This window comes from Erpetoichthys calabaricus, chromosome 9, assembly GCF_900747795.2.
Source record: "Erpetoichthys calabaricus chromosome 9, fErpCal1.3, whole genome shotgun sequence".
Classification (NCBI taxonomy): domain Eukaryota; kingdom Metazoa; phylum Chordata; class Cladistia; order Polypteriformes; family Polypteridae; genus Erpetoichthys; species Erpetoichthys calabaricus.
This window is the reverse complement of record NC_041402.2, coordinates 94,992,575-95,013,240: the sequence shown is the minus strand read 5'-3', so window position 1 is coordinate 95,013,240 and position 20,666 is coordinate 94,992,575. Positions and strand designations below refer to the sequence as shown.

Below are 20,666 nucleotides of genomic sequence, written 5' to 3'. Positions count from 1 at the left end.
TTAAAATATAATTTCAATTAAATAAGCTTTGGAAGAATGGCTTCTCTAGCTAGAATATCCATATGTAATTTATGTATATCACAAAAACTTACATATTAGAAAACGTCATCTTCTTCTTCTTTTGGCTGCTCCTGTTAGGGGTTGCCACAGTGGATCATCTTGTTCCATATCTTCCTGTCCTCTGCATCTTGCTCTATTACACCTATCACCTGTAATGTCCTCTCTCGCCACATCCATAAATCTTCTCTTAGGCTTTCCTCTTTTCCTCTTGCCTGACAGCTCTATCTTTAACATCCTTTCCCCAATATACCAAGCATCTCTCCTCTGCACATGTCCAAACCAACGCAATCTCGCCTCTCTCACTTTGTCTGCCAACCATCCAACCTGAGTCAACCCTCTAATGTACTCATTTCTAATCCTGTCCATCCTCGTCACACCCAATGCAAATCTTAGCATGTTTAACTATGCCACCTCCAGCTCTGTCTCCTGATTTCTGGTCAGTGCCAACGTCTCCAACCCATATAACAAAGCTGGTCTCACTACCATCCTGTAGATCTTCCCTTTCACTCTTGCTGATAACTGTCTGTCACAAAGTACTCCTGACACTCTTCTCCACCCATTCCACCCTGCCTGTACTCTCTTTTCACCTCTCTTCCACAATCCCCGTTACTCTGTACTGTTGATCCCAAGTATTTAAACTCATCCACCTTCACCAACTGTACTCTCTCCATCCTTACCATTCCTCTGAGATCCCTCTGCTTTACACACATGTATTCTTATTTGTTCCTCAATAGGGCTTATCTCCACCTCTCCAGAGTCTCCTCAACCTGCTCCCTACTTACAGATCACAATATCATCAATAAACATCATAGTTCATGGGGACTGCAGTCAAATCTCATCTGTCAAACTATCCGTCACTCAGAGCGGATCCCTGATGTAATCCCAACTCCATGTTGAATGCATCTGTCACTCCTACCACAGACCTCACCACTGTCACACTTCCCTCGTACATATCCTGTACAACTCTTACGTACTTCTCTGCCACTCCCGACTTCCTCATACAATACCACAACTCCTCTTGAGGCACCCTGTCATATGCTTTCTCCAGGTCCACAAAGACACTTTCTGGCCCTCTCTATACTTCTCCATCAACACCCTCAGAGCAAACATTGCATCTTTTGTGCTCTTTCTTGGAATGAAACCATACTGCTGCTCACTAATCATTACCTCCCTTCTCAACCTAGCTTCCTCTACTGTTTCCCATAATTTCATGCTGTGGCTCATCAATTTTATCCCCATGTAGTTACTACAGCTCTGCATATCACCCTTATTCTTAAAAATCAGTACCAGTACACTTCTTCTCCACTCCTCAGGCATCCTCTCACTTTCCAAGATTCCATTAAACAATCTGGTTAAAAACTCCACTGCCATCTCTCCTAAACACCTCCATGCTTCCACAGGTATGTCATCTGGCCCAACGGTCTTTCCATTCTTCATTTTCTTCATAGCTGTCCTTACTCCCTCCTTGCTAATCCGTTGCACTTCCTGATTCACTATCTCCACATCATCCAACCTTCTCTCTCCCCCATTCTCTTCATTCATCAGCCTCTTTCCATCTTCTGAAAACACCCTCCTCGCCTGTGAGTATGTTTCCATCGTTATCCTTTATGACCCTAACCTTCTGTACATCTTTCCCAGCTCGGTCCCTCTGTCTAGCCAATCGGTACAAGTTCTATTCTCCCTCCTTAGTGTCCAACCTCTCATACAAGTCATCATATGCATTTTCTTTAAACTTTGCCACCTCTCTTCTCACCTTGCGCCTTATCTCCTTGTACTCTTGTCTACTTTCTGCATCTCTCTGACTATCCCACTTATTCTTCGCTATCTTCTTCCTCTGTATAATCTCCTGTACTTCCCCATTCCACCACCAGGTTTCCTTTTCTTCCTTCCTCTGTCCAGATGTCATACCAAGCACCCTTCTTGCTGTAACCCTTACTACATCTGCTGTAGTTGCCCAGATGTCTGGTAACTCTTCACTACCACCCAGTGCCTGTCTTACCTCCTCCCTAAACTCAACCTTGCAGTCTTCCTTTTTTCAACTTCCACCATTTGATCCTTGTCTCTGCCCTCACTCTCCTCCTCTTTTTGATCTCCAATGTCATCCTACAGACCACCATCCTATGTTGTCTAACTACACATTCCCATGCTACCACTTTACAGTCTTTAATCTCCTTCAGATTGACTCTTCTGCATAGGATATACACTACCTGTGTGCATCTTCCTCCACTCTTGTACATCACCCTATGTTCCTCCCTCTTCTAAAAAACATATTCACCACAGCCATGCCCATCCTTTTTGGAAAATCCATTATCATCTGACCTTCTTCATTCCTCTCCTTGACACTATACCTACTCATCATCTCCTTGTCACCTCTGTTCCCTTCACAAATATGTCCATTGAAATTCACTCCAATCACCACCTTCTGTCCCTTGGGTCCATCACTTCATCCAGCTCACTCCAGAAATCTTCTTTCTCATCCATCACACACCCAACTTGCGGGGCATATACACTAACAACATTCATCATCACACCTCCAATTTCGAGCTTCATAATTATTACTCTGTCTGACACTTTTTTCACTTCCAAAACACTCTTGACATACTGTTGCTTCAGAATAACCCCTACCACATTTCTCCTCCCATCCACACCATGATAGAACAATCTGAATCCACCTCCGGTCCACCTGGCCTTACTCCCCTTCCATTTAGTCACTTACACACACAATATATCAATCTTCCTTCTCTCCATCATATCGGCTAACTCTCTCCCCTTACCAGTCATACTGCCAACATTCAAAATTCCTACCCTCAGTTCCACTCTGTTTACCTTCCTCCTCTTCTCTTTCCTCCGGACACGTCTTACACCTCTTCTTCTCCTTCTTTGGCCAACAGTAGCCCAATTTCTATCTGCACCCTGTTGGCTAACAGTACTGATGACGGTCGTTGTTAATACGGGACTCGACAAATCTGGTATGGAAATTTGTATTTTCAACATGTTGATCTGGCAAAATTTTACACTGGATGCCCTTCCTGATGTAACCCTCCCCATTTATCCGGGCTTGGGACCAGCATGAAGAAACACACTGGTTTGTGCATCCCCTGTGGCTGGGTTTTAGAAAATATACATATTACAAAATTTACTCTTATTACATAAAACACAAAACTTACTCCCCTAATGGTTCAGGATATCATCAGTTTTGTTTATTTAGTTTTTCTCTTATTGTCTAAATATAATTTTATATATTATGTTATTAATTCAGTTTTTGGTTTAGTTTTGTCATTGTGTTTTGGTAATGTTATGATTTTTGTTGTTATTATGTATTCGTGTAGTGTTGATCTGTCGTTTCTCCTGTATTTAGAGCTGAAGGTGGTGGAACCACCTAACTGTGTGACTGGGGTTCTGGCCTCACCAGTACTAGTAGTACTTGTGCTATTTTATTTTGTATTTATTTAATAGTAGTAATTATGTTTATTTTGATTCACATTGGTTTGTACATTTTTGGATTCTTTAGCCTTTGACCCTGCATTTCTCAAATTACGGAATATCTTTTGATTCTAAATGGGGTTCTATACAAGTGCTAGTTATAGTCATTATTATTATCATACAGTATAGCTTTAAACTTTTTTGTAATCCATCTTGTTATGTTCCTTTATAACAAAAAAATTCCTTCAATCAACCAGTTCTTTTTTTAATCTGCTTACCTAGTTCAAGGTTGTGAGTTATCAAAAATTTTGACAGATGACAGCCTATTTATGAGTTTTTATTTAAAACACATTGATGTTTGTAACCAAGGTTATGACTATTCTAAACACAAAGTATTACCAATTTCATTTATTCTCAGGAAAGTTACATAACCTACAGTGATCATCTTAGACTGGTTGGTGAATTGATTAGTGTAATTGGTGCAGTGGTCATCCTTCTTTTAGAGGTAGGTATTCCTCTGTTTCATTTATACACTCCAGTTTAGGTTCCTCTACTTTTTTTTTTACCTAGCTGTAATAGATATTAAATTGCTCAGAAATTAAAATATACAAAGGAGAAATTAACTGATTTAAGGTCTGCAGAAAGTGCACTTGTTTTGTTTGTTAATATTCTTTTGCTTTTGTGCATTTAAAATATTTAACACTGTTACAACTGTATGTTATTCCTTTTAAGAATACGTTAAATTTGAACTGGATTTTTAAAAGAAAGAAAGTAATTTCTGACTAGTAAGCATGTATTCTAACTGAAAAGGGTAAAAAAACAGCTATTTGTTTTTGGAAGTTTACTGATAAAAATGGCTGTTTTGATTTTTACTTAATCCCCTTCCCACACACACACCACCACCACCAAGTGTCTTTAGGATATTCCATTGAGTGCTGACTCAGGATGTGAAATGTGTGGTGGGGGTAGGAGGGAAATAAAGCTGCTGCTTCTGAGGTACTTGTGAAATGATATCTCTCTGAGATAGTCTTAAAATGTAATCTCTGAATAAAGCTCCTGCTTCTGATATGGTTTAGATGTGCCGTGCTTAAACACAAACTACACTTTGATATTCCAGAAGCATGGATTTAGTTTAATGACCTCTGAATATAGACAGGAAACTTTAGAATTTATGATCTGACATTTAAACATTGAATGTGTTGCTGATCTTCATCTCCTTTCAGAATCACAGAATGATCCAGGTTGTACTGGTATTAATTGCCACAACCCTATTTTACTTTTGGTTTATATCAATATAATATGTACAGTTATGAGTGAAGTCCTAAGGTAGTATACTATAGTCTTGGGTGCAAGTGCATTGCAATTGTGAATGGTATATCTCTAAAGGCTGTAAAGTTTGTAAATAGAAAAACAGGAGTAGCAGCAGAGGTGAAACATATAACTGCAGTCTATGCATTTGATAAAAAGGGATTTATTGTTTTCAGGAAGGTTGCCCCCAAAATCCTTCCCATGATAAAACACTAACTTTCACATAAAGTGCATCTACACTAGGGTTAACCTCAGCCCCAGGAAGAATAATTAAATGCATTTGAATTCAACTGAAAGTGTACCAGCTGTGTTTCATTTCCTAATTATTAATGAATATTTTTTTTTTATTTTCAAGATCCCAGATATACTGAGAGTTGGACCTACAAAATATTTTGGTCAAACAGTTTTGGGTGGTCCTTTTCATGTTATCATGTGAGTGTGTGTTTTTCTTTAATTTTTTACCACTCGTTATTTTAGACTGAGTAGGCTGTATCAGTGAGTGTTGAAAATAGATTAACAGACTTTGCTACTCAATCTGGAGTATTAAAGAATATCTACCTTTCATGCCCATGTATTTTGAAGCCTCATTATTTATAAATTATTCAAGAAAATTAATTTAACAGTTCATTGATTTATTTATTTTTATGAATACAGTGTTTGTTACAAAGTTAAAGAAAGTGAGATTCTAATTCAGGAATAATAGGCAACAGGAGATACACGTAATGAAACCCAGACAAATTGTCAGTATATTATAATAAGAACTCATTCACCCTAGCTCGCTTATAAGATGAACTCACACAGCCTACCTCACTTACACTGTGACAGTATATACTTGTCAACCAAACAAAACAAACAAACAAACAAAAAACCCTGAGATTTAAACAGATTTAACAACAATTCTGACTCACTCAGTTTTAAAAAAAGGTATAGTGAAACACAAGAAATGTGATTTCTTTGAAAGAAAACAATAGGTCAATGACAATATAGCTTGTTGCCATCATAAGGGAAACACAAGTAAGAGGCTTTCACCCTCTTTATAACATTAACATTCTTACTGATTTTAGTTTATATAGCACAAGTAGTATATTGCACATAATTACTACAAATTAATATATGTACAAATTGCAATAAATCATGCAATTTGGATCAAACTATTGTGAGAGAAACACAAGCTGGAGACTCCATGGGTCAGACTTGTTTTTCCAGCAAATCACCTAGATGCTCAATTGGATTTAGATCTGGTGAATTTGGAGGTCACTTCAATACCTTGAACTCTTTGTTATGTTCCTCAAACCATTCCTTAACAATTTTAGCAGTGAGGCGGGGCACATTATCCTGATGAAAGCGGCCATTGCCATCAGGGAATACTTTTGTCATGAAGGAGTGTGCATGGTCTGCAACAACTTTAGGAAGGTGATGCATGTCCATACACATCAATGCCAGGACCCAAGGTTTCCCAGCAGAATACTGACCAGAGAATCACACTGCCTCCACTGGCCTTTATTCTTCTCAGGGTGCATCTTGCTGTCTCCTCTTCCCCATGTAAATGACACATATTCACCCAGCCATCCACATGATCTAAAAGAAAATGTTATTCATCAGACCAAATCACCTTGTTCCATTGGTTCATGGTTTAATTCTGACACTTATTTACACTTTGTGGGGTCAGCTTGGGCAATCTGAGAAGTCTGTGGCTAAATAGACCCATAAGAAAGCAATTATTTATGAATAGCTGAAGATAGTTCATGCTGTTACTGTGCAAACATGTTTCTTCTTGTTCCTGTCCCATTGCTAGGAGTCAGCTGCCTTAAGGAGTCTCCTCCATCTTTACCTAGTCTTCACATTATCTCTTCTTAACCTCTCTTCCTCATATTCATCTTCCCACACTTCTCCTATTTTAGCACCTGTCTCTCATTTGACCTTATCTCTAGGACAAGACTTCTTTATATTCTGTCATTAGTACCCTACTTGTTTTTACTAATTACATGCCCATACCATCTGAATATGTCTTATTTAATTTTCTTACTGATAATGTAACACTCCAGTCACTGATGCTAACCTCTTCATTTCTTAGATTCTGACTCAGTAAGAAAGTCAACCTTTGCAATCTCATTTTTGATTCTTTCAAGTTTCTCTTCCTTTCTTTTCTTTATTGCCCATGTCCCTAATTCTAATGTTAATAGATATACTGTAGTGTTAAACAGTGAAATTCAGCAATATGCTTTTTACAGCTAATATGCTATGTTTGCCAAGTATTTTCCAGAAATACTGTATGTTGTGCAGCGTGTTTAGATGAACATAATTTGCCAAGTGCTCTGCGATTCTTTGCAATGTTTTCCAAATACTCTGTCATGCTTTGCGAGGTCAGCATGACATCAAAGAGCTTTAGCAGACATGCGCAGAACGTTCACGCATGCTTACTGTAATGCCATTGTTTTGATGATTTGTGCTGCCTTGTGGAAATATGCTACTATAACACATATTTATACATTTAAAAGTAAAAACATTAAAATGAACATAAGATTTTTATGGTATTACTCACCATCAGCCAACATTTTTTCCTAAGGTTGCACAAATCAATGGGAACGGTGAAGTATGAGTTGAAATGTATACTTGAAGTTCTTCTAGTAATGGTTTCCTAAGATGTTTTTTCATTGGCCATTTAGTTTTAAGTGTGTTGCTATATGATATTTAGATTTTTGAAATCAAAAATATAAAAATTAGTATGACAAAGCAATACCCAATGTACAATATACTGTGATCAATGCACAAGGAAATTTTATAGTGACATCAGTAAATCAGCTAGTCGCAGATGTGACTGTCTCTGGGTCACAAACACACAAGGAAAAAAATGTTGTTTTAGCTGCTGAGATGCGCAGAAACCACTCCCAGTCCACCAAAACATTTGACAGTGCTGTGCTGTTTTTCTGGTATAAAACCACACTTGTTTCATCAAGGGGAACCTCGCTCTTCCACTAATAGTCAATTCAACTTCCAAAACCTGCTTTTAGACTTTGATTGCTATACAGTATGTGGGTCATCAGTGGACTTAAAAAGGTAAAAATGGGTCCCAAAGCCACAAAGGTTGAGAAACACTGCCAGATTTCATTCCGGATGCATTAAAAAAAAACAAAAAACTTTTAACTATTGTCATTTGAGGGACATGTTAGCTGACTATAATAAGAATATTACTTATAATGTCACCAGATAAATAACACTGATTTCTGTAGCTGGCAGCAGAGCATCACATGGCTAATTATGTATGTAAATTAGCCACATTCTTAGCTGCAATTCCCAAAATAAGCCTTAAAGGAGCTCTCTTCCTCCCCTTCCCTTCACCAGTAATACAGGACACGCTGTGAAATATTCATTCATTCATTTCCCACTGCTTATCCAAAGCTAGGCCCAAAATGTCCTTTTCTATAGCCACACTTGTCAACACATACTGTGGGATCTCAAGGCATTCTCAGGACCTCTGGGTGATATAATCCTCCCACGTGAGCCTTGGGTCTTCCCCATGGTCTTCTCCCAGCTGGTCGTGGCTGTAAAACCTCCAAATGGAGGCGTCCAGGAGGCATCCTCATCAGACGCCCAAGCCTCCTTAATTGGCTTTTCTCAATGTGGAGGGTCAGCGGCTCTACTCCAAGCCTCTCCCAGATGTCTGTTCTTCTCACCCTATCTCTAAGGGAGAGCCCAGACACTCTGCAGAAAAAGCTCATTTCAGCCACTTCTACCCACGATCTCATTCTTTTGGTCATTACCCAAAGCTCATGACCATAGGTAATTTGAGAGCTTCACCTTCTGACTCAATTCCTTCTTTCCCACTACAGATCGGTACAGTGATCGCGTAACTGCGCTTGCCACCCTCATGTTGATCTCACATCTCTCATCCCCTCACTCATGAACAAGATCCTGAGGTACAGTATTTAATCTCTTCCACTTGAGGCAGTAACTCACCACCCCCTCAGAGAGGACAGTCCACCCTTTTCCTACTGAGGGCTTTGACCTCAGATTTGGAGGTGCTGACCCTCGTCCCTGCCGCTTCACACTCGGTTGTAAACTGTCCCAATGCATGCTGGAGTTCGCAGCCCAATGAAGCAAACAGAAACACGTCATCTGCAAAAACAAGTGATGCAATTGTTTACTGGGCATTTCTTTCTTCTTGATAGAAGAATAAAGTGTGAGGCATCAACACAGATACAGTGGTGTGAAAAACTATTTGCCCCCTTCCTGATTTCTTATTCTTTTGCATGTTTGTCACACAAAATGTTTCTGATCATCAAACACATTTAACCATTAGTCAAATATAACACAAGTAAATACAAAATGCAGTTTGTAAATGATGGTTTTTATTATTTAGGGAGAAAAAAAATCCAAACCTACATGGCCCTGTGTGAAAAAGTAATTGCCCCCTTGTTAAAAAATAACCTAACTGTGGTGTATCACACCTGAGTTCAATTTCCGTAGCCACCCCCAGGCCTGATTACTGCCACACCTGTTTCAATCAAGAAATCACTTAAATAGGAGCTGCCTGACACAGAGAAGTAGACCAAAAGCACCTCAAAAGCTAGACATCATGCCAAGATCCAAAGAAATTCAGGAACAAATGAGAACAGAAGTAATTGAGATCTATCAGTCTGGTAAAGGTTATAAAGCCATTTCTAAAGCTTTGGGACTCCAGCGAACCACAGTGAGAGCCATTATCCACAAATGGCAAAAACATGGAACAGTGGTGAACCTTCCCAGGAGTGGCCGGCCGACCAAAATTACCCCAAGAGCGCAGAGACGACTCATCCGAGAGGTCACAAAAGACCCCAGGACAACGTCTAAAGAACTGCAGGCCTCACTTGCCTCAATTAAGGTCAGTGTTCACGACTCCACCATAAGAAAGAGACTGGGCAAAAACGGCCTGCATGGCAGATTTCCAAGACGCAAACCACTGTTAAGCAAAAAGAACATTAGGGCTCGTCTCAATTTTGCTAAGAAACATCTCAATGATTGCCAAGACTTTTGGGAAAATACCTTGTGGACTGATGAGTCAAAAGTTGAACTTTTTGGAAGGCAAATGTCCCGTTACATCTGGCGTAAAAGGAACACAGCATTTCAGAAAAAGAACATCATACCAACAGTAAAATATGGTGGTGGTAGTGTGATGGTCTGGGGTTGTTTGGCTGCTTCAAGACCTGGAAGGCTTGCTGTGATAGATGGAACCATGAATTCTACTGTCTACCAAAAAATCCTGAAGGAGAATGTCCGGCCATCTGTTCGTCAACTCAAGCTGAAGCGATCTTGGGTGCTGCAACAGGACAATGACCCAAAACACACCAGCAAATCCACCTCTGAATGGCTGAAGAAAAACAAAATGAAGACTTTGGAGTGGCCTAGTCAAAGTCCTGACCTGAATCCAATTGAGATGCTATGGCATGACCTTAAAAAGGCGGTTCATGCTAGAAAACCCTCAAATAAAGCTGAATTACAACAATTTTGCAAAGATGAGTGGGCCAAAATTCCTCCAGAGCGCTGTAAAAGACTCATTGCAAGTTATCGCAAACGCTTGATTGCAGTTATTGCTGTTAAGGGTGGCCCAACCAGTTATTAGGTTCAGGGGGCAATTACTTTTTCACACAGGGCCATGTAGGTTTGGATTTTTTTTTCTCCCTAAATAATAAAAACCATCATTTAAAAACTGCATTTTGTGTTTACTTGTGTTATATTTGACTAATGGTTAAATGTGTTTGATGATCAGAAACATTTTGTGTGACAAACATGCAAAAGAATAAGAAATCAGGAAGGGGGCAAATAGTTTTTCACACCACTGTACATGGCAAAGGAACAAAAAAGATGTTCGCACTGTGCCCAGAGCCGCACTGCAAACAATGGAACTAGCCAATCCCATGCAGCCGCTCAGTGGAATGGCCAATGTGTGCCCCAAGAGTGGGACTCTGTGAGTGCAATGATCCATATTTTATTTACTTATTGCTAGTTTGTAGCTGTTTGTTGAATTGTATTTATGGTATTCATTCCATCTGCGACTTTTCTTGTTTGAAGTGCAGCGGTTGTCACGGCTGCCTCAAAGCTTAGATCACACATTTGGCCAAAGTTAAACCAACATATTTGGCACACTTTTCCCTAGCACCCAGGGACATCCTCCTTCCCTATTGACTTCAATGCATTTTGCAGTGTTTAACAATATCGCAAACATTTCCATGATTTCGCCAAACTCGCTACAAAAATTTTTTTGCAATGTTCGCTCATCATTAATCATTACTTTTATTTTGCATTCCACAGTGGTACCTCGTACCATTCCCTCTATATTATCTTCATTGTTTCAGCTTTTTCCACTTGAAAGCACCCCCTCTTGGATTATAACTGACCCCAAGTAATTGGGTCTGGTTATACTGATCAAATGCAGATTAAAACTTAACACGTGCAAACAGGATTTTCCAATAATCATGGGTGATTGGAATTCAAAAGTTGCAGACAATGAACAAGAACAGGTACTTGAGAAATATGGCCTAAGCAGCATTAATGAAGCTGGAGAACGCTTGATAGAATTTTGAAAGACCAATATCATATTTTTTCAAATACTTTTTTCATGCAGTATACCATGATCTTTGGCTTACTAGCATTTGATTTCAAGCATCCCTTCTCATTCCCCAATGTCACCCAATTTCCTTTCTCTACAATTTTTCCTATGACGCTGCCATGACCCCTTGGTGATCAGCACATAAAAATTCCCAGAATTTACCACCCCAATATACACACTGAGAACATTGACAACAAGAACAAAGTGGAGAGGGCTAAGAGCTGAAATCTGATGCAAGTCTACATAATTACACATTCAGTTTCTCCATATGTAGTTCCCACCATTGTTATTAACACCTCAGATCATTTCTGCCACTCTTGTGAGTTTTTAGAACCTACCGTTTCTTTACCTTTAGTGAATCCATACTGTCTATCAACTATTTTAACAACTTCTCTTTATCTGTCATCTATTACGCTTTTGAAAACTTTGACAAGTATTCTATTAACTGGACCCCACTATTGTTTCCACAATCCAGCATATCTCTCTTGTTTTTTTTAAAAAGGGGACTGGTGTTTTCTGCAGCGCATCTGCAATTTTTTTTTTTTTGTTTGTTTGTTTTTTCTGTCCTCCTGGCCATCTAACCTTACTTTATTCTTTGTTACTTAGTATTGGCTAATCTTATTTTTACTTCATATAAACCTTTCCTTCTTCATCTTGTAAAGCACTTTAAGCTACACCATTTGTATGAAAATGTGCTATATAAATAAATGTTGTCAATAGGACCACCCAGTCCTCCTTTACTTCCCTCAAACTATCAATGTGTTTTTCCTGTCTTCATCAAATCTAATGCCTCCCTACTTTCCAGACTTTGTAAATTATCATCGGTCCTACTACCTTTTCAAATATTTCTAGTTGCCTCAATGATACTCTGCATTTGGTCATAGTACTTTGTCCATCTACTCTTAATAGCATTCTTATTTTGCAGTATATTTTTCATTCTTAATTACAAAGACACTTTCCAGATCTTTTTTGTTGTTGTTTTCTGATCCTTTCTATCCTTTACCGATGCTTTTCTCCTGACCTGCTTCCAATTTCACAAACAAATCTTCCCCCACCCATGCTCTTGTTGTCCTTACTTCTGTATCAAATGCCTCACTTTACAATCCTTAATTGCCTTTGACATCTCCCTTACTGCTTACTGCACTTCACCATCCCACCACAACCACTCCTTCCCCTGTGGATTATGTTCAACACTGTCTCTGCTACTTTCATGCATAAAATTTTTATTTCTCTTAAAATATAATTTCTTCCTTTCCCAATGGAAAAACCTAAAAAATTCTGTTTTCTCTTATCGACTTTCTAAACTTCTCACTCTTTTCTTCCGTCATACCACACATCTTAATTGTTCAAATATCCACATCAGTTAGTATCAGCCTGTGCTGTTTCCTACAGGATTTTTTGGTATTTTACAGTTGACTGTAAACTTTCTGTCACCTCTCCTCATCAGGATGTAATCTATCTGATTTTGAACTCCACTACTCTTACAGGTCATCACATTCTGCTCTGATTTCAGAAAGCAGATGTTTATGCACACCAGCACAAAGCTTCTTTCTTGAACATATTCTCCCTATTTGTTACTTCTTTCAAATCCACATTCTCTCTATTCAACGTTGTATCTATCACTCTCCTTTCCCACTCCCTCATTCATATCTGCTCCAGCATAATTATCTCCTAATTCCTTAACTCTGGCTCGCTTCTGCTTCCAGTTCCTCTTTAAATGCCTCCTTTTTCTCTTTTTCACAAACCATTTGAAGTACATGTGCAGAAATTACATTCAGAATTTAATTTCCCAATAATTATCTTATATTAAGTTATCTATTACTAGCCCTTCCAACTTCCACCACCTTATCCCAACATTCTGAGACTCATAATAGTATGTGCTAGCAGAGCTGGCTCAGTTTTCAAGCTTGCCTAACAAACAATTAAGTGGATATCTTCTATGTTTTGATGAGTCAAGGTAACACCATTTCAATCCTCCTTTACAAGCATTTGTTCCCCCACTATATCTGCAAACTCTTTACCATACTGAATAGCAGCAGAACAGCATTAACCTAGCATAACATTATCAAACATGCTTAACTTCTTTAGTGTTGCAGGGGGACAGAGACTATCAACACAGCATTGGGCAGAAAGCAGGAGAAAATTCTAGAAAAGGCACCATCTTATCACAAGGCATTGACACCTACACTGGGACAATCTGGAATATGAAGTTAACTTAATTTCTTTGACTTTGAGATTGTGGGAGGTGAACTAGAATTTTCAGAGTAAAATGCGAGTATACATGAGAGACATGGATCTGTGAGGCGGCAGCATTACCCACTATACCACCATGGCACCCTATGTCTGTATTTATTTATTTCTGTTTCATGGCACCTGTCTGTTTATATTTTCAGTATTACCATCGTGATTAATACAGTTACATATGTAGTCAGGCGCTCTGGCACAAAAATGGTAATCTATTGATCAAAGTGTTTGTTTTTTTTGAGTAGCAAAATAAGCATAAATATTATGCTCAATGTGCTTTGACATTTCTGACTGTATTTGTGAAGTGGGTCAGAAAATGGATGAATGGTTATCTATTGAGAAAGTATAGCCTCATTTATGATAATGAGATGGTCTGATAAATAGAAAAACTAATATCTGAAAATGAAATTGGTTGCACTTTTAAATCTGGAACTATTTTCACAATTCTTTCTTAAATTGTGGAATACATTACAACCAACTAGTTCAGAAGTGCAAAAAAATTCTGATATTGACCTGTAACTTAAGGAATTTTTTTAAACAGCCATAACAGAATTATTATTCGTATTCATTTCTCCTCATTTACTCAATCTTTCCTTTTTCTCCAGCATAATTTATTCTTGTCTATTACTGATCTTACTTATACTGCGGGTAACCAACTCAGATGGAGAAATGGAACTTATGGCATTTGCACTGGTGCTTGCATGGTGTAATGTACTCTTCTTTTTTCGTGGATTTGAAATGTTAGGCCCATACATTGTTATAGTCCAGAAGGTAAGTTTATTCCTCCAGATTATTATGTTACTCTTGACCTCAATTGATATATTAATGCAAACAGTTATTTAATATCTGAACCCTCTTAGTCCATTTCAGAATTGCAATGAACTTAAAACACCTGTCTATTGACCTTACTTATACATGCACAGCAAAGTAGTTTAGATTTTTCCACATACACACATATGTTAGAAAAATGGAGTACCTGGAGAAAGCCCATGTGGGTATGGGTAACTCTTGGAAATTGCACATGGTGACCATGCCAGGGATCAAATCTGGGTCTCAGGAACTGTGAGACAATCGTGCCAGTAATTGTAGCACTGAGTTGCACTATTATTCTATAGGGTAAAATGATGACAGGTGATGATTTAGAGTTATATATAGAGCAATACCTGAAAAACTAGACAAGCATGACATTTAGCATTATACACAATACAAATACAAAGTATTAAACAATGCTGATGACGCAGATACAGTTTAAATTTAAACTCTTATTTAATTTATAACTCATGTTGATTTTCCTTTATCAGTTTGTTTGGTTTTTTCCATCTCTCTCCTGCAATTCCACATTAAAATATCTTAACACCTCTTTATTTTCAACTTTCTCTACCTCTAATCGACCTTTATTTGTTCTTGCCTTTATAGACTTCCATAGTCTGCCTTTACTTTCAACTTTTTATTTTTTAAAAAGCTTTTGACAAAACTGGCGTACAGTTAGGTCCATAAATATTTGGACAGAGACAACCTTTTTCTAATTTTGGTTCTGTACATTACCACAATGAATTTTAAATGAAACAACTCAGATGTAGTTGAAGTGCAGACTTTCAGCTTTAATTCAGTGGGGTGAACAAAATGATTGCATAAAAATGTGAGGCAACTAAAGCATTTTTTGAACACAATCCCTTCATTTCAGGGGCTCAAAAGTAATTGGACAATTGACTCAAAGGCTATTCCATGGGCAGGTGTGGGCAAGTCCGTCATTATGTCATTATCAATTAAGCAGATAAAAGGCCTGGAGTTGATTTGAGGTGTGGTGCTTGCATGTGGAAGATTTTGCTGTGAACAAACAACATGCGGTCAAAGGAGCTGTCCATGCAGGTGAAAGAAGCCATCCTTAAGCTTCGAAAACAGAAAAAAGCCATCCGAGAAATTGCTACAATATTACGAGTGGCAAAATCTACAGTTTGGTACATCCTGAGAAAGAAAGCAAGCACTAGTGAACTCAGCAACGCAAAAAGACCTGGATGTCCACGGAAGACAACAGTAGTGGATGATCGCAGAATCATTTCCATGGTGAAGAGTAACCTCATCACAACAGCCAACCAAGTGAACAACACTTTCCAGGGGGTAGGCGTATCGATGTCCAAGTCTACCATAAAGAGAAGACTGCATTAAAGTAAATACAGAGGGTGCACTGCAAGGTGCAAGCCACTCATAAGCCTCAAGAATAGAAAGGCTAGATTGGACTTTGCAAAAGAACATCTAAAAAAGCCAGCACAGTTCTGGAAAAACATTCTTTGGACAGATGAAACCAAGATCAACCTCTACCAGAATGATGGCAAGAAAAAAGTATGGAGAAGGCGTGGAACAGCTCATTATCCAAAGCATACCACATCATCTGTAAAACACGGTGGAGGCAGTGTGATGGCTTGGGCGTGCATGGCTGCCAGTGGCACTGGGACACTAGTGTTTATTGATGATGTGACACAGGACAGAAGCAGCCGAATTAATTCTGAGGTGTTCAGAGACATACTGTCTGTTCAAATCCAGCTAAATGCAGTCAAATTGATTGGGTGGCGTTTCATGATACAGATGGACAATGACCCAAAACATACAGCCAAAGCAACCCAGGAGTTTATTAAAGCAAAGAAGTGGAAAATTCTTGAATGGCCAAGTCAGTCACCTGATCTTAACCCAATTGAGCATGCATTTCACTTGTTGAAGACTAAACTTCTGACAGAAAGGCCCACAAACAAACAGCAACTGAAAGGCACTGCAGTAAAGGCCTGGAAGAGCATTAAAAAGGAGGAAACCCAACATCTGATGATGTCCATGAGTTCAAGACTTCAGGCTGTCATTGCCAGCAAAGGGTTTTCAACCAAGTATTAGAAATGAACATTTTATTTCCAGTTATTTAATTTGTCCAATTACTTTTGAGCCCCTGAAATGAAGGGATTGTGTTAAAAAATGCTTTAGTTGCCTCACATTTTTATGCAATCGTTTTTGTTCACTCCACTGAATTAAAGCTGAAAGTCTGCACTTCAAGTGCATCTGAGTTGTTTCATTTAAAATTCATTGTGGTAATGTACAGAACCAAAATTAGAAAAAAGTTGTCTCTGTCCAAATATTTATGGACCTAACTGTATATTTAGAATTTTGTCATCTTTGTCAACATACATTAATTTCCACTTCATTTAAAATTAATAAGTTTCTCAGATCAGCTTAATCTAATCCAGTGTCACGGGGTGATATAAAATAGTTACCTGAAAATGTATTTGTTACTTGCATTTGTTGCTTACCAGGAATATTCAGTCTAGTTTAATATATTTTTTTAATGTGAAATCCAATAAATCTCCATTTCATAACTCATAACTGGCAGAGCATTTCACACATATACACACACACCAACTCTGCTACCTGACTGTATGTCTTTTATCATGCTTCCACAAGTATTTTCCATCTCAGGTTTCATAGCAAACAAATTTTGCTCACATGTATGACTATATAAATATATAAAGTGCCTACAAAAAATATCCACCCTCTTGGAGTTTTTACATTTTGTTTTTATACAACATTGGATCACAGTGGATTTGATTTGTTTTTTTTTTACACTGATGAACAGAAAACGGCTCTTTCATATCAAAGTGAAAAAAGATCTCCGCAAAATTATATAAATTAATTACAAATATAAAACACAAAATAACTGATCACACAAGTTATCACCCCTCTTTAATTTGACACACCTTAAATCAATAATTAAGAAATGGAATGAGTAAGACATAGATGTAAATCACCTTACAGCAGGAGGCACCCAAAAACTGAGTCATTGTGCAAAAAGAAGACGTGTGAGGGAGGTCACCAAGAGATTTATGAAAACTCTAAAGGAGTCACTAGCTACAGGGATTGAGATTGAAGAGACTGTGCAGACAACAACTACTGCAAGCATAATTCACCAGTCACAGCTTTATGGAAAAGAGGCAAAGAGAAAGCCTCTGGTAAAAAAATAATGTATATGTCATCTCAACTACAGTTTTTCAGAAGGTACATTAGAAACTCTGAAGTCAGCTGGTGAAAGGAGACCAAAACTGAGTTTTTTGCCCATCTGTGGCATGTTTGTTGTAAGCCAAACACTACATACTACCAAAAGCACACCATTTCCTGTGTGTGACACCAGGGGCCTCATGCATAACGGCGTGCGTAGAATTCGCACTATAACATGACGTAAGCACAAAAGCCGAAATGTGCTTACGCACAGAAAAATCCAGATGCAGGAATCTGTGCGTTTGCCAACTTCCGTGTTCTTCCACTACATAAATCCCGCTCAACTTGGAAATAAACGCACGTGCACGCGCTTGCTATCCCGCCCCAACTCCTCCCAGAATTACGCCTCTTTGAATATGCAAATCAATATAAATAGCCCTTAAGCCCAGTGTTCTGTGAAAAGACAATGGCAAAAGTACGAGGAAAAATAGAATTTCAGCGAATACCAAATGGAGGCAAAGAAAAATGTACTATTTGTTGGTTTAAACAGTTATATAAGCAACAAAAGGAAGTTGATCGAGTGACATAGTGTGTCGGAGAAACTCAAAAGCTCAAGTTCACAAAGTCGCACAGTGCCCGAAATAAAAAAGTTGTCACATATCAAAGTTGGCGTGAAAAGGCGACTTGTAGCCCACCGTCTGAGTGTCATATGAAAGCTTATTAGGGTACAGTGAAAAAAAAGGCACACAGTGGGGGAAAAGCACGAAATGTCAACTTTAATCTCAAAATTTCCACTTTAATCACGTAGTTTATTTTGTCATTAAAGTAGAACATCATTAACTATATCTTAAAATCATTTAATTTACTAGTTTCTCAAATCCCATCGTAACTAAAGTAGCACATTAAATGCTTTGTTTTGTATTTGATCTTATATGTGCTCTATGTGCCTGAATCACTATGTGCTCTTCCTCCGACAGGACACAGAATCCATTACGTTCGTAATATTACAGCTCTCTGAGTAATTAAAATACTGAGAAGTACACGTGATATCATTTTCATGATGATATGATTTAAAGCATGTTATTAAACATGGGAACACGGTGGTGCAGTGATTGTTCATGTCTTGCAACAAGATGCTTGCTGCGCCATGCGCGACCTTCAATGAAATGCTTTACAGTATTACAGAAGTGCTGTCTTTTTCAAACGTACTAACCCCCAATTCCTGTCCTTACTTTTCTTTCTCCAAATACCCAATCACCACACAATCAGCTCTGTAATAGATGTTAAGCCATCTGTAAGCTTAGAACACTGATTCTTCAAAACTTTTAAGGAACATCGAAATACAGTATCTTCGTAATGTTTAATTATTCTATCCATCTATCCTTCCAGTGTTGCGCCAGCCACAGCATGAAAACAGCGCGAGGCAGGAACAAACCGTGAACAAAGCTCAAGCTCGCTAGCGCTGAGGCACTGTGTAGTTAAAGTTAAAGTTTTATCTGTATAATATAATCAACATATTTTGCTGCATTTCATCTTAAAAATGATATCGTCATCATATGTAAATACGTGCTTTATAAAGTGGCTCAGGTTGTGCAATATTATAACTGTATCATAAGTACAATTACCTCAGGGTAACTTACACGTACAAACAGTTCTACAAGGAGCACTTGATGGACTGATTGAGTGCGTGTATAGTTCTTGGGATGAAATAGTTTGTGAACCGCGAGGTCCGAACAGGAAAGGCTGTGAAGCATTGGTCGGATGAGAGCAGTTCAAATAGCGAATGGCTAAGGCAGCGAGTGCTTGATGCTGTATACCGATAATTCTCTTTCCAATCGCTCTAGATCTGTGATTCACACTCAGATACAGTGATATAAATACTCCAAGTGGTGCAGTTTGAGTAATATGGAAAAAGATGATCCGCTGTGGCAACCCCTAATGGGAGCAGCTGACAGAAGAAGAAGGTGCAGTGAGAGTAACAACACTAAAGCAGTTATGGTATTTAGAATAGTTTGACTATTCTGTGGACCATTATATTGTTACAAGTTAATTAGAATCAGATGCATTAAATTTATGAACGATATGTGGTTAATTTCAGTGTATTTGATAAAGCCGCCGTCTTGGATGTGGATCTAAGAAAGGGTAACCACACAGGAACAGTAGCACTGCTTTGATGCTGGGTGCCGCCAGTCTGCAAAACCGAGCGGAGAACTTGCGTACGACAGGGTATGAGGTACCATGGAAAAGTGCGTGGCTTTGCGCCAAGTGTAGATTTTATACATCGTGATCTGAACGTGGAAGCGTTCTTACGCAACATTTCTGTGCGTACGCACCGTTTATACACGAGGCCCCTGATGTTGTGGGAGAAGATTGCGTAAGGATAAATCTAAGACTATGCAGGAATTGCTTGAAAACAACAACATTTTATTGTTCTTGTAATTTTAATGTTCTGTAGTGGCCAAGTCAGAGTCCAGATCTCAATCCAATAGAGAATTTGTAGCTAAACTTGAAAAACGCTGTTCACTCATGATCCCCATGCAATCTGATAGAGCTTGAACAGTTTTGCCAAAAGAATGGGGGAAAATTGCAGTTTCCAGATGTGCAAAGATGATAAAGACCTGTCTATACAGTCTCAAGGCTGGAAATGATGGCAAAGGTGCGTCTACTAAATAGTGACTTTTCAGACACGGATACTTATGCAACCAATTAGTTAATGTTTAAATTTGTAATTCATTTACACAACTTTTCAGAGATTTGTTTTAATTTTGACATTAAATACTCTTTTTCTGTTGATAAATGTCAAGAAAGTAAAATTAAATCCACTGATTTAATGTTATATAACAATAAAAGGTAGAAACGTCCAAGTGGGTGAATACTTTTTAATGGTGCTGTATGGTGACAGTTGTAGAGAGGAGGACACTATGCAAGCTGCTATTTATTATGGACAATGAACATCATCCACTATACACCATAAACTATACTAGCTGTATTAGCTATGTGCTACACCTGATATGTCACTTCTTGATCGCTACTGTATAACTTTTTCAGAATGTGTCACTTTAAACATGTTACA

At 38.4% G+C, this 20,666-nt stretch overlaps 1 protein-coding gene across 1 annotated transcript in view; it reads left to right on the top strand.

The window, feature by feature from the left end:
* LOC114657964 (transient receptor potential cation channel subfamily V member 5-like) overlaps positions 1 to 20,666 on the top strand; it is a 101,142-nt gene that overhangs the window by 63,356 nt on the left and 17,120 nt on the right. Inside the window, exons 12-14 of the mRNA XM_051932217.1 lie at positions 3,902 to 3,988; positions 5,147 to 5,223; positions 14,227 to 14,392. Coding sequence (XP_051788177.1) covers positions 3,902 to 3,988; positions 5,147 to 5,223; positions 14,227 to 14,392 — 330 coding nt within the window. The remainder of the gene's footprint in view (positions 1 to 3,901; positions 3,989 to 5,146; positions 5,224 to 14,226; positions 14,393 to 20,666) is intronic.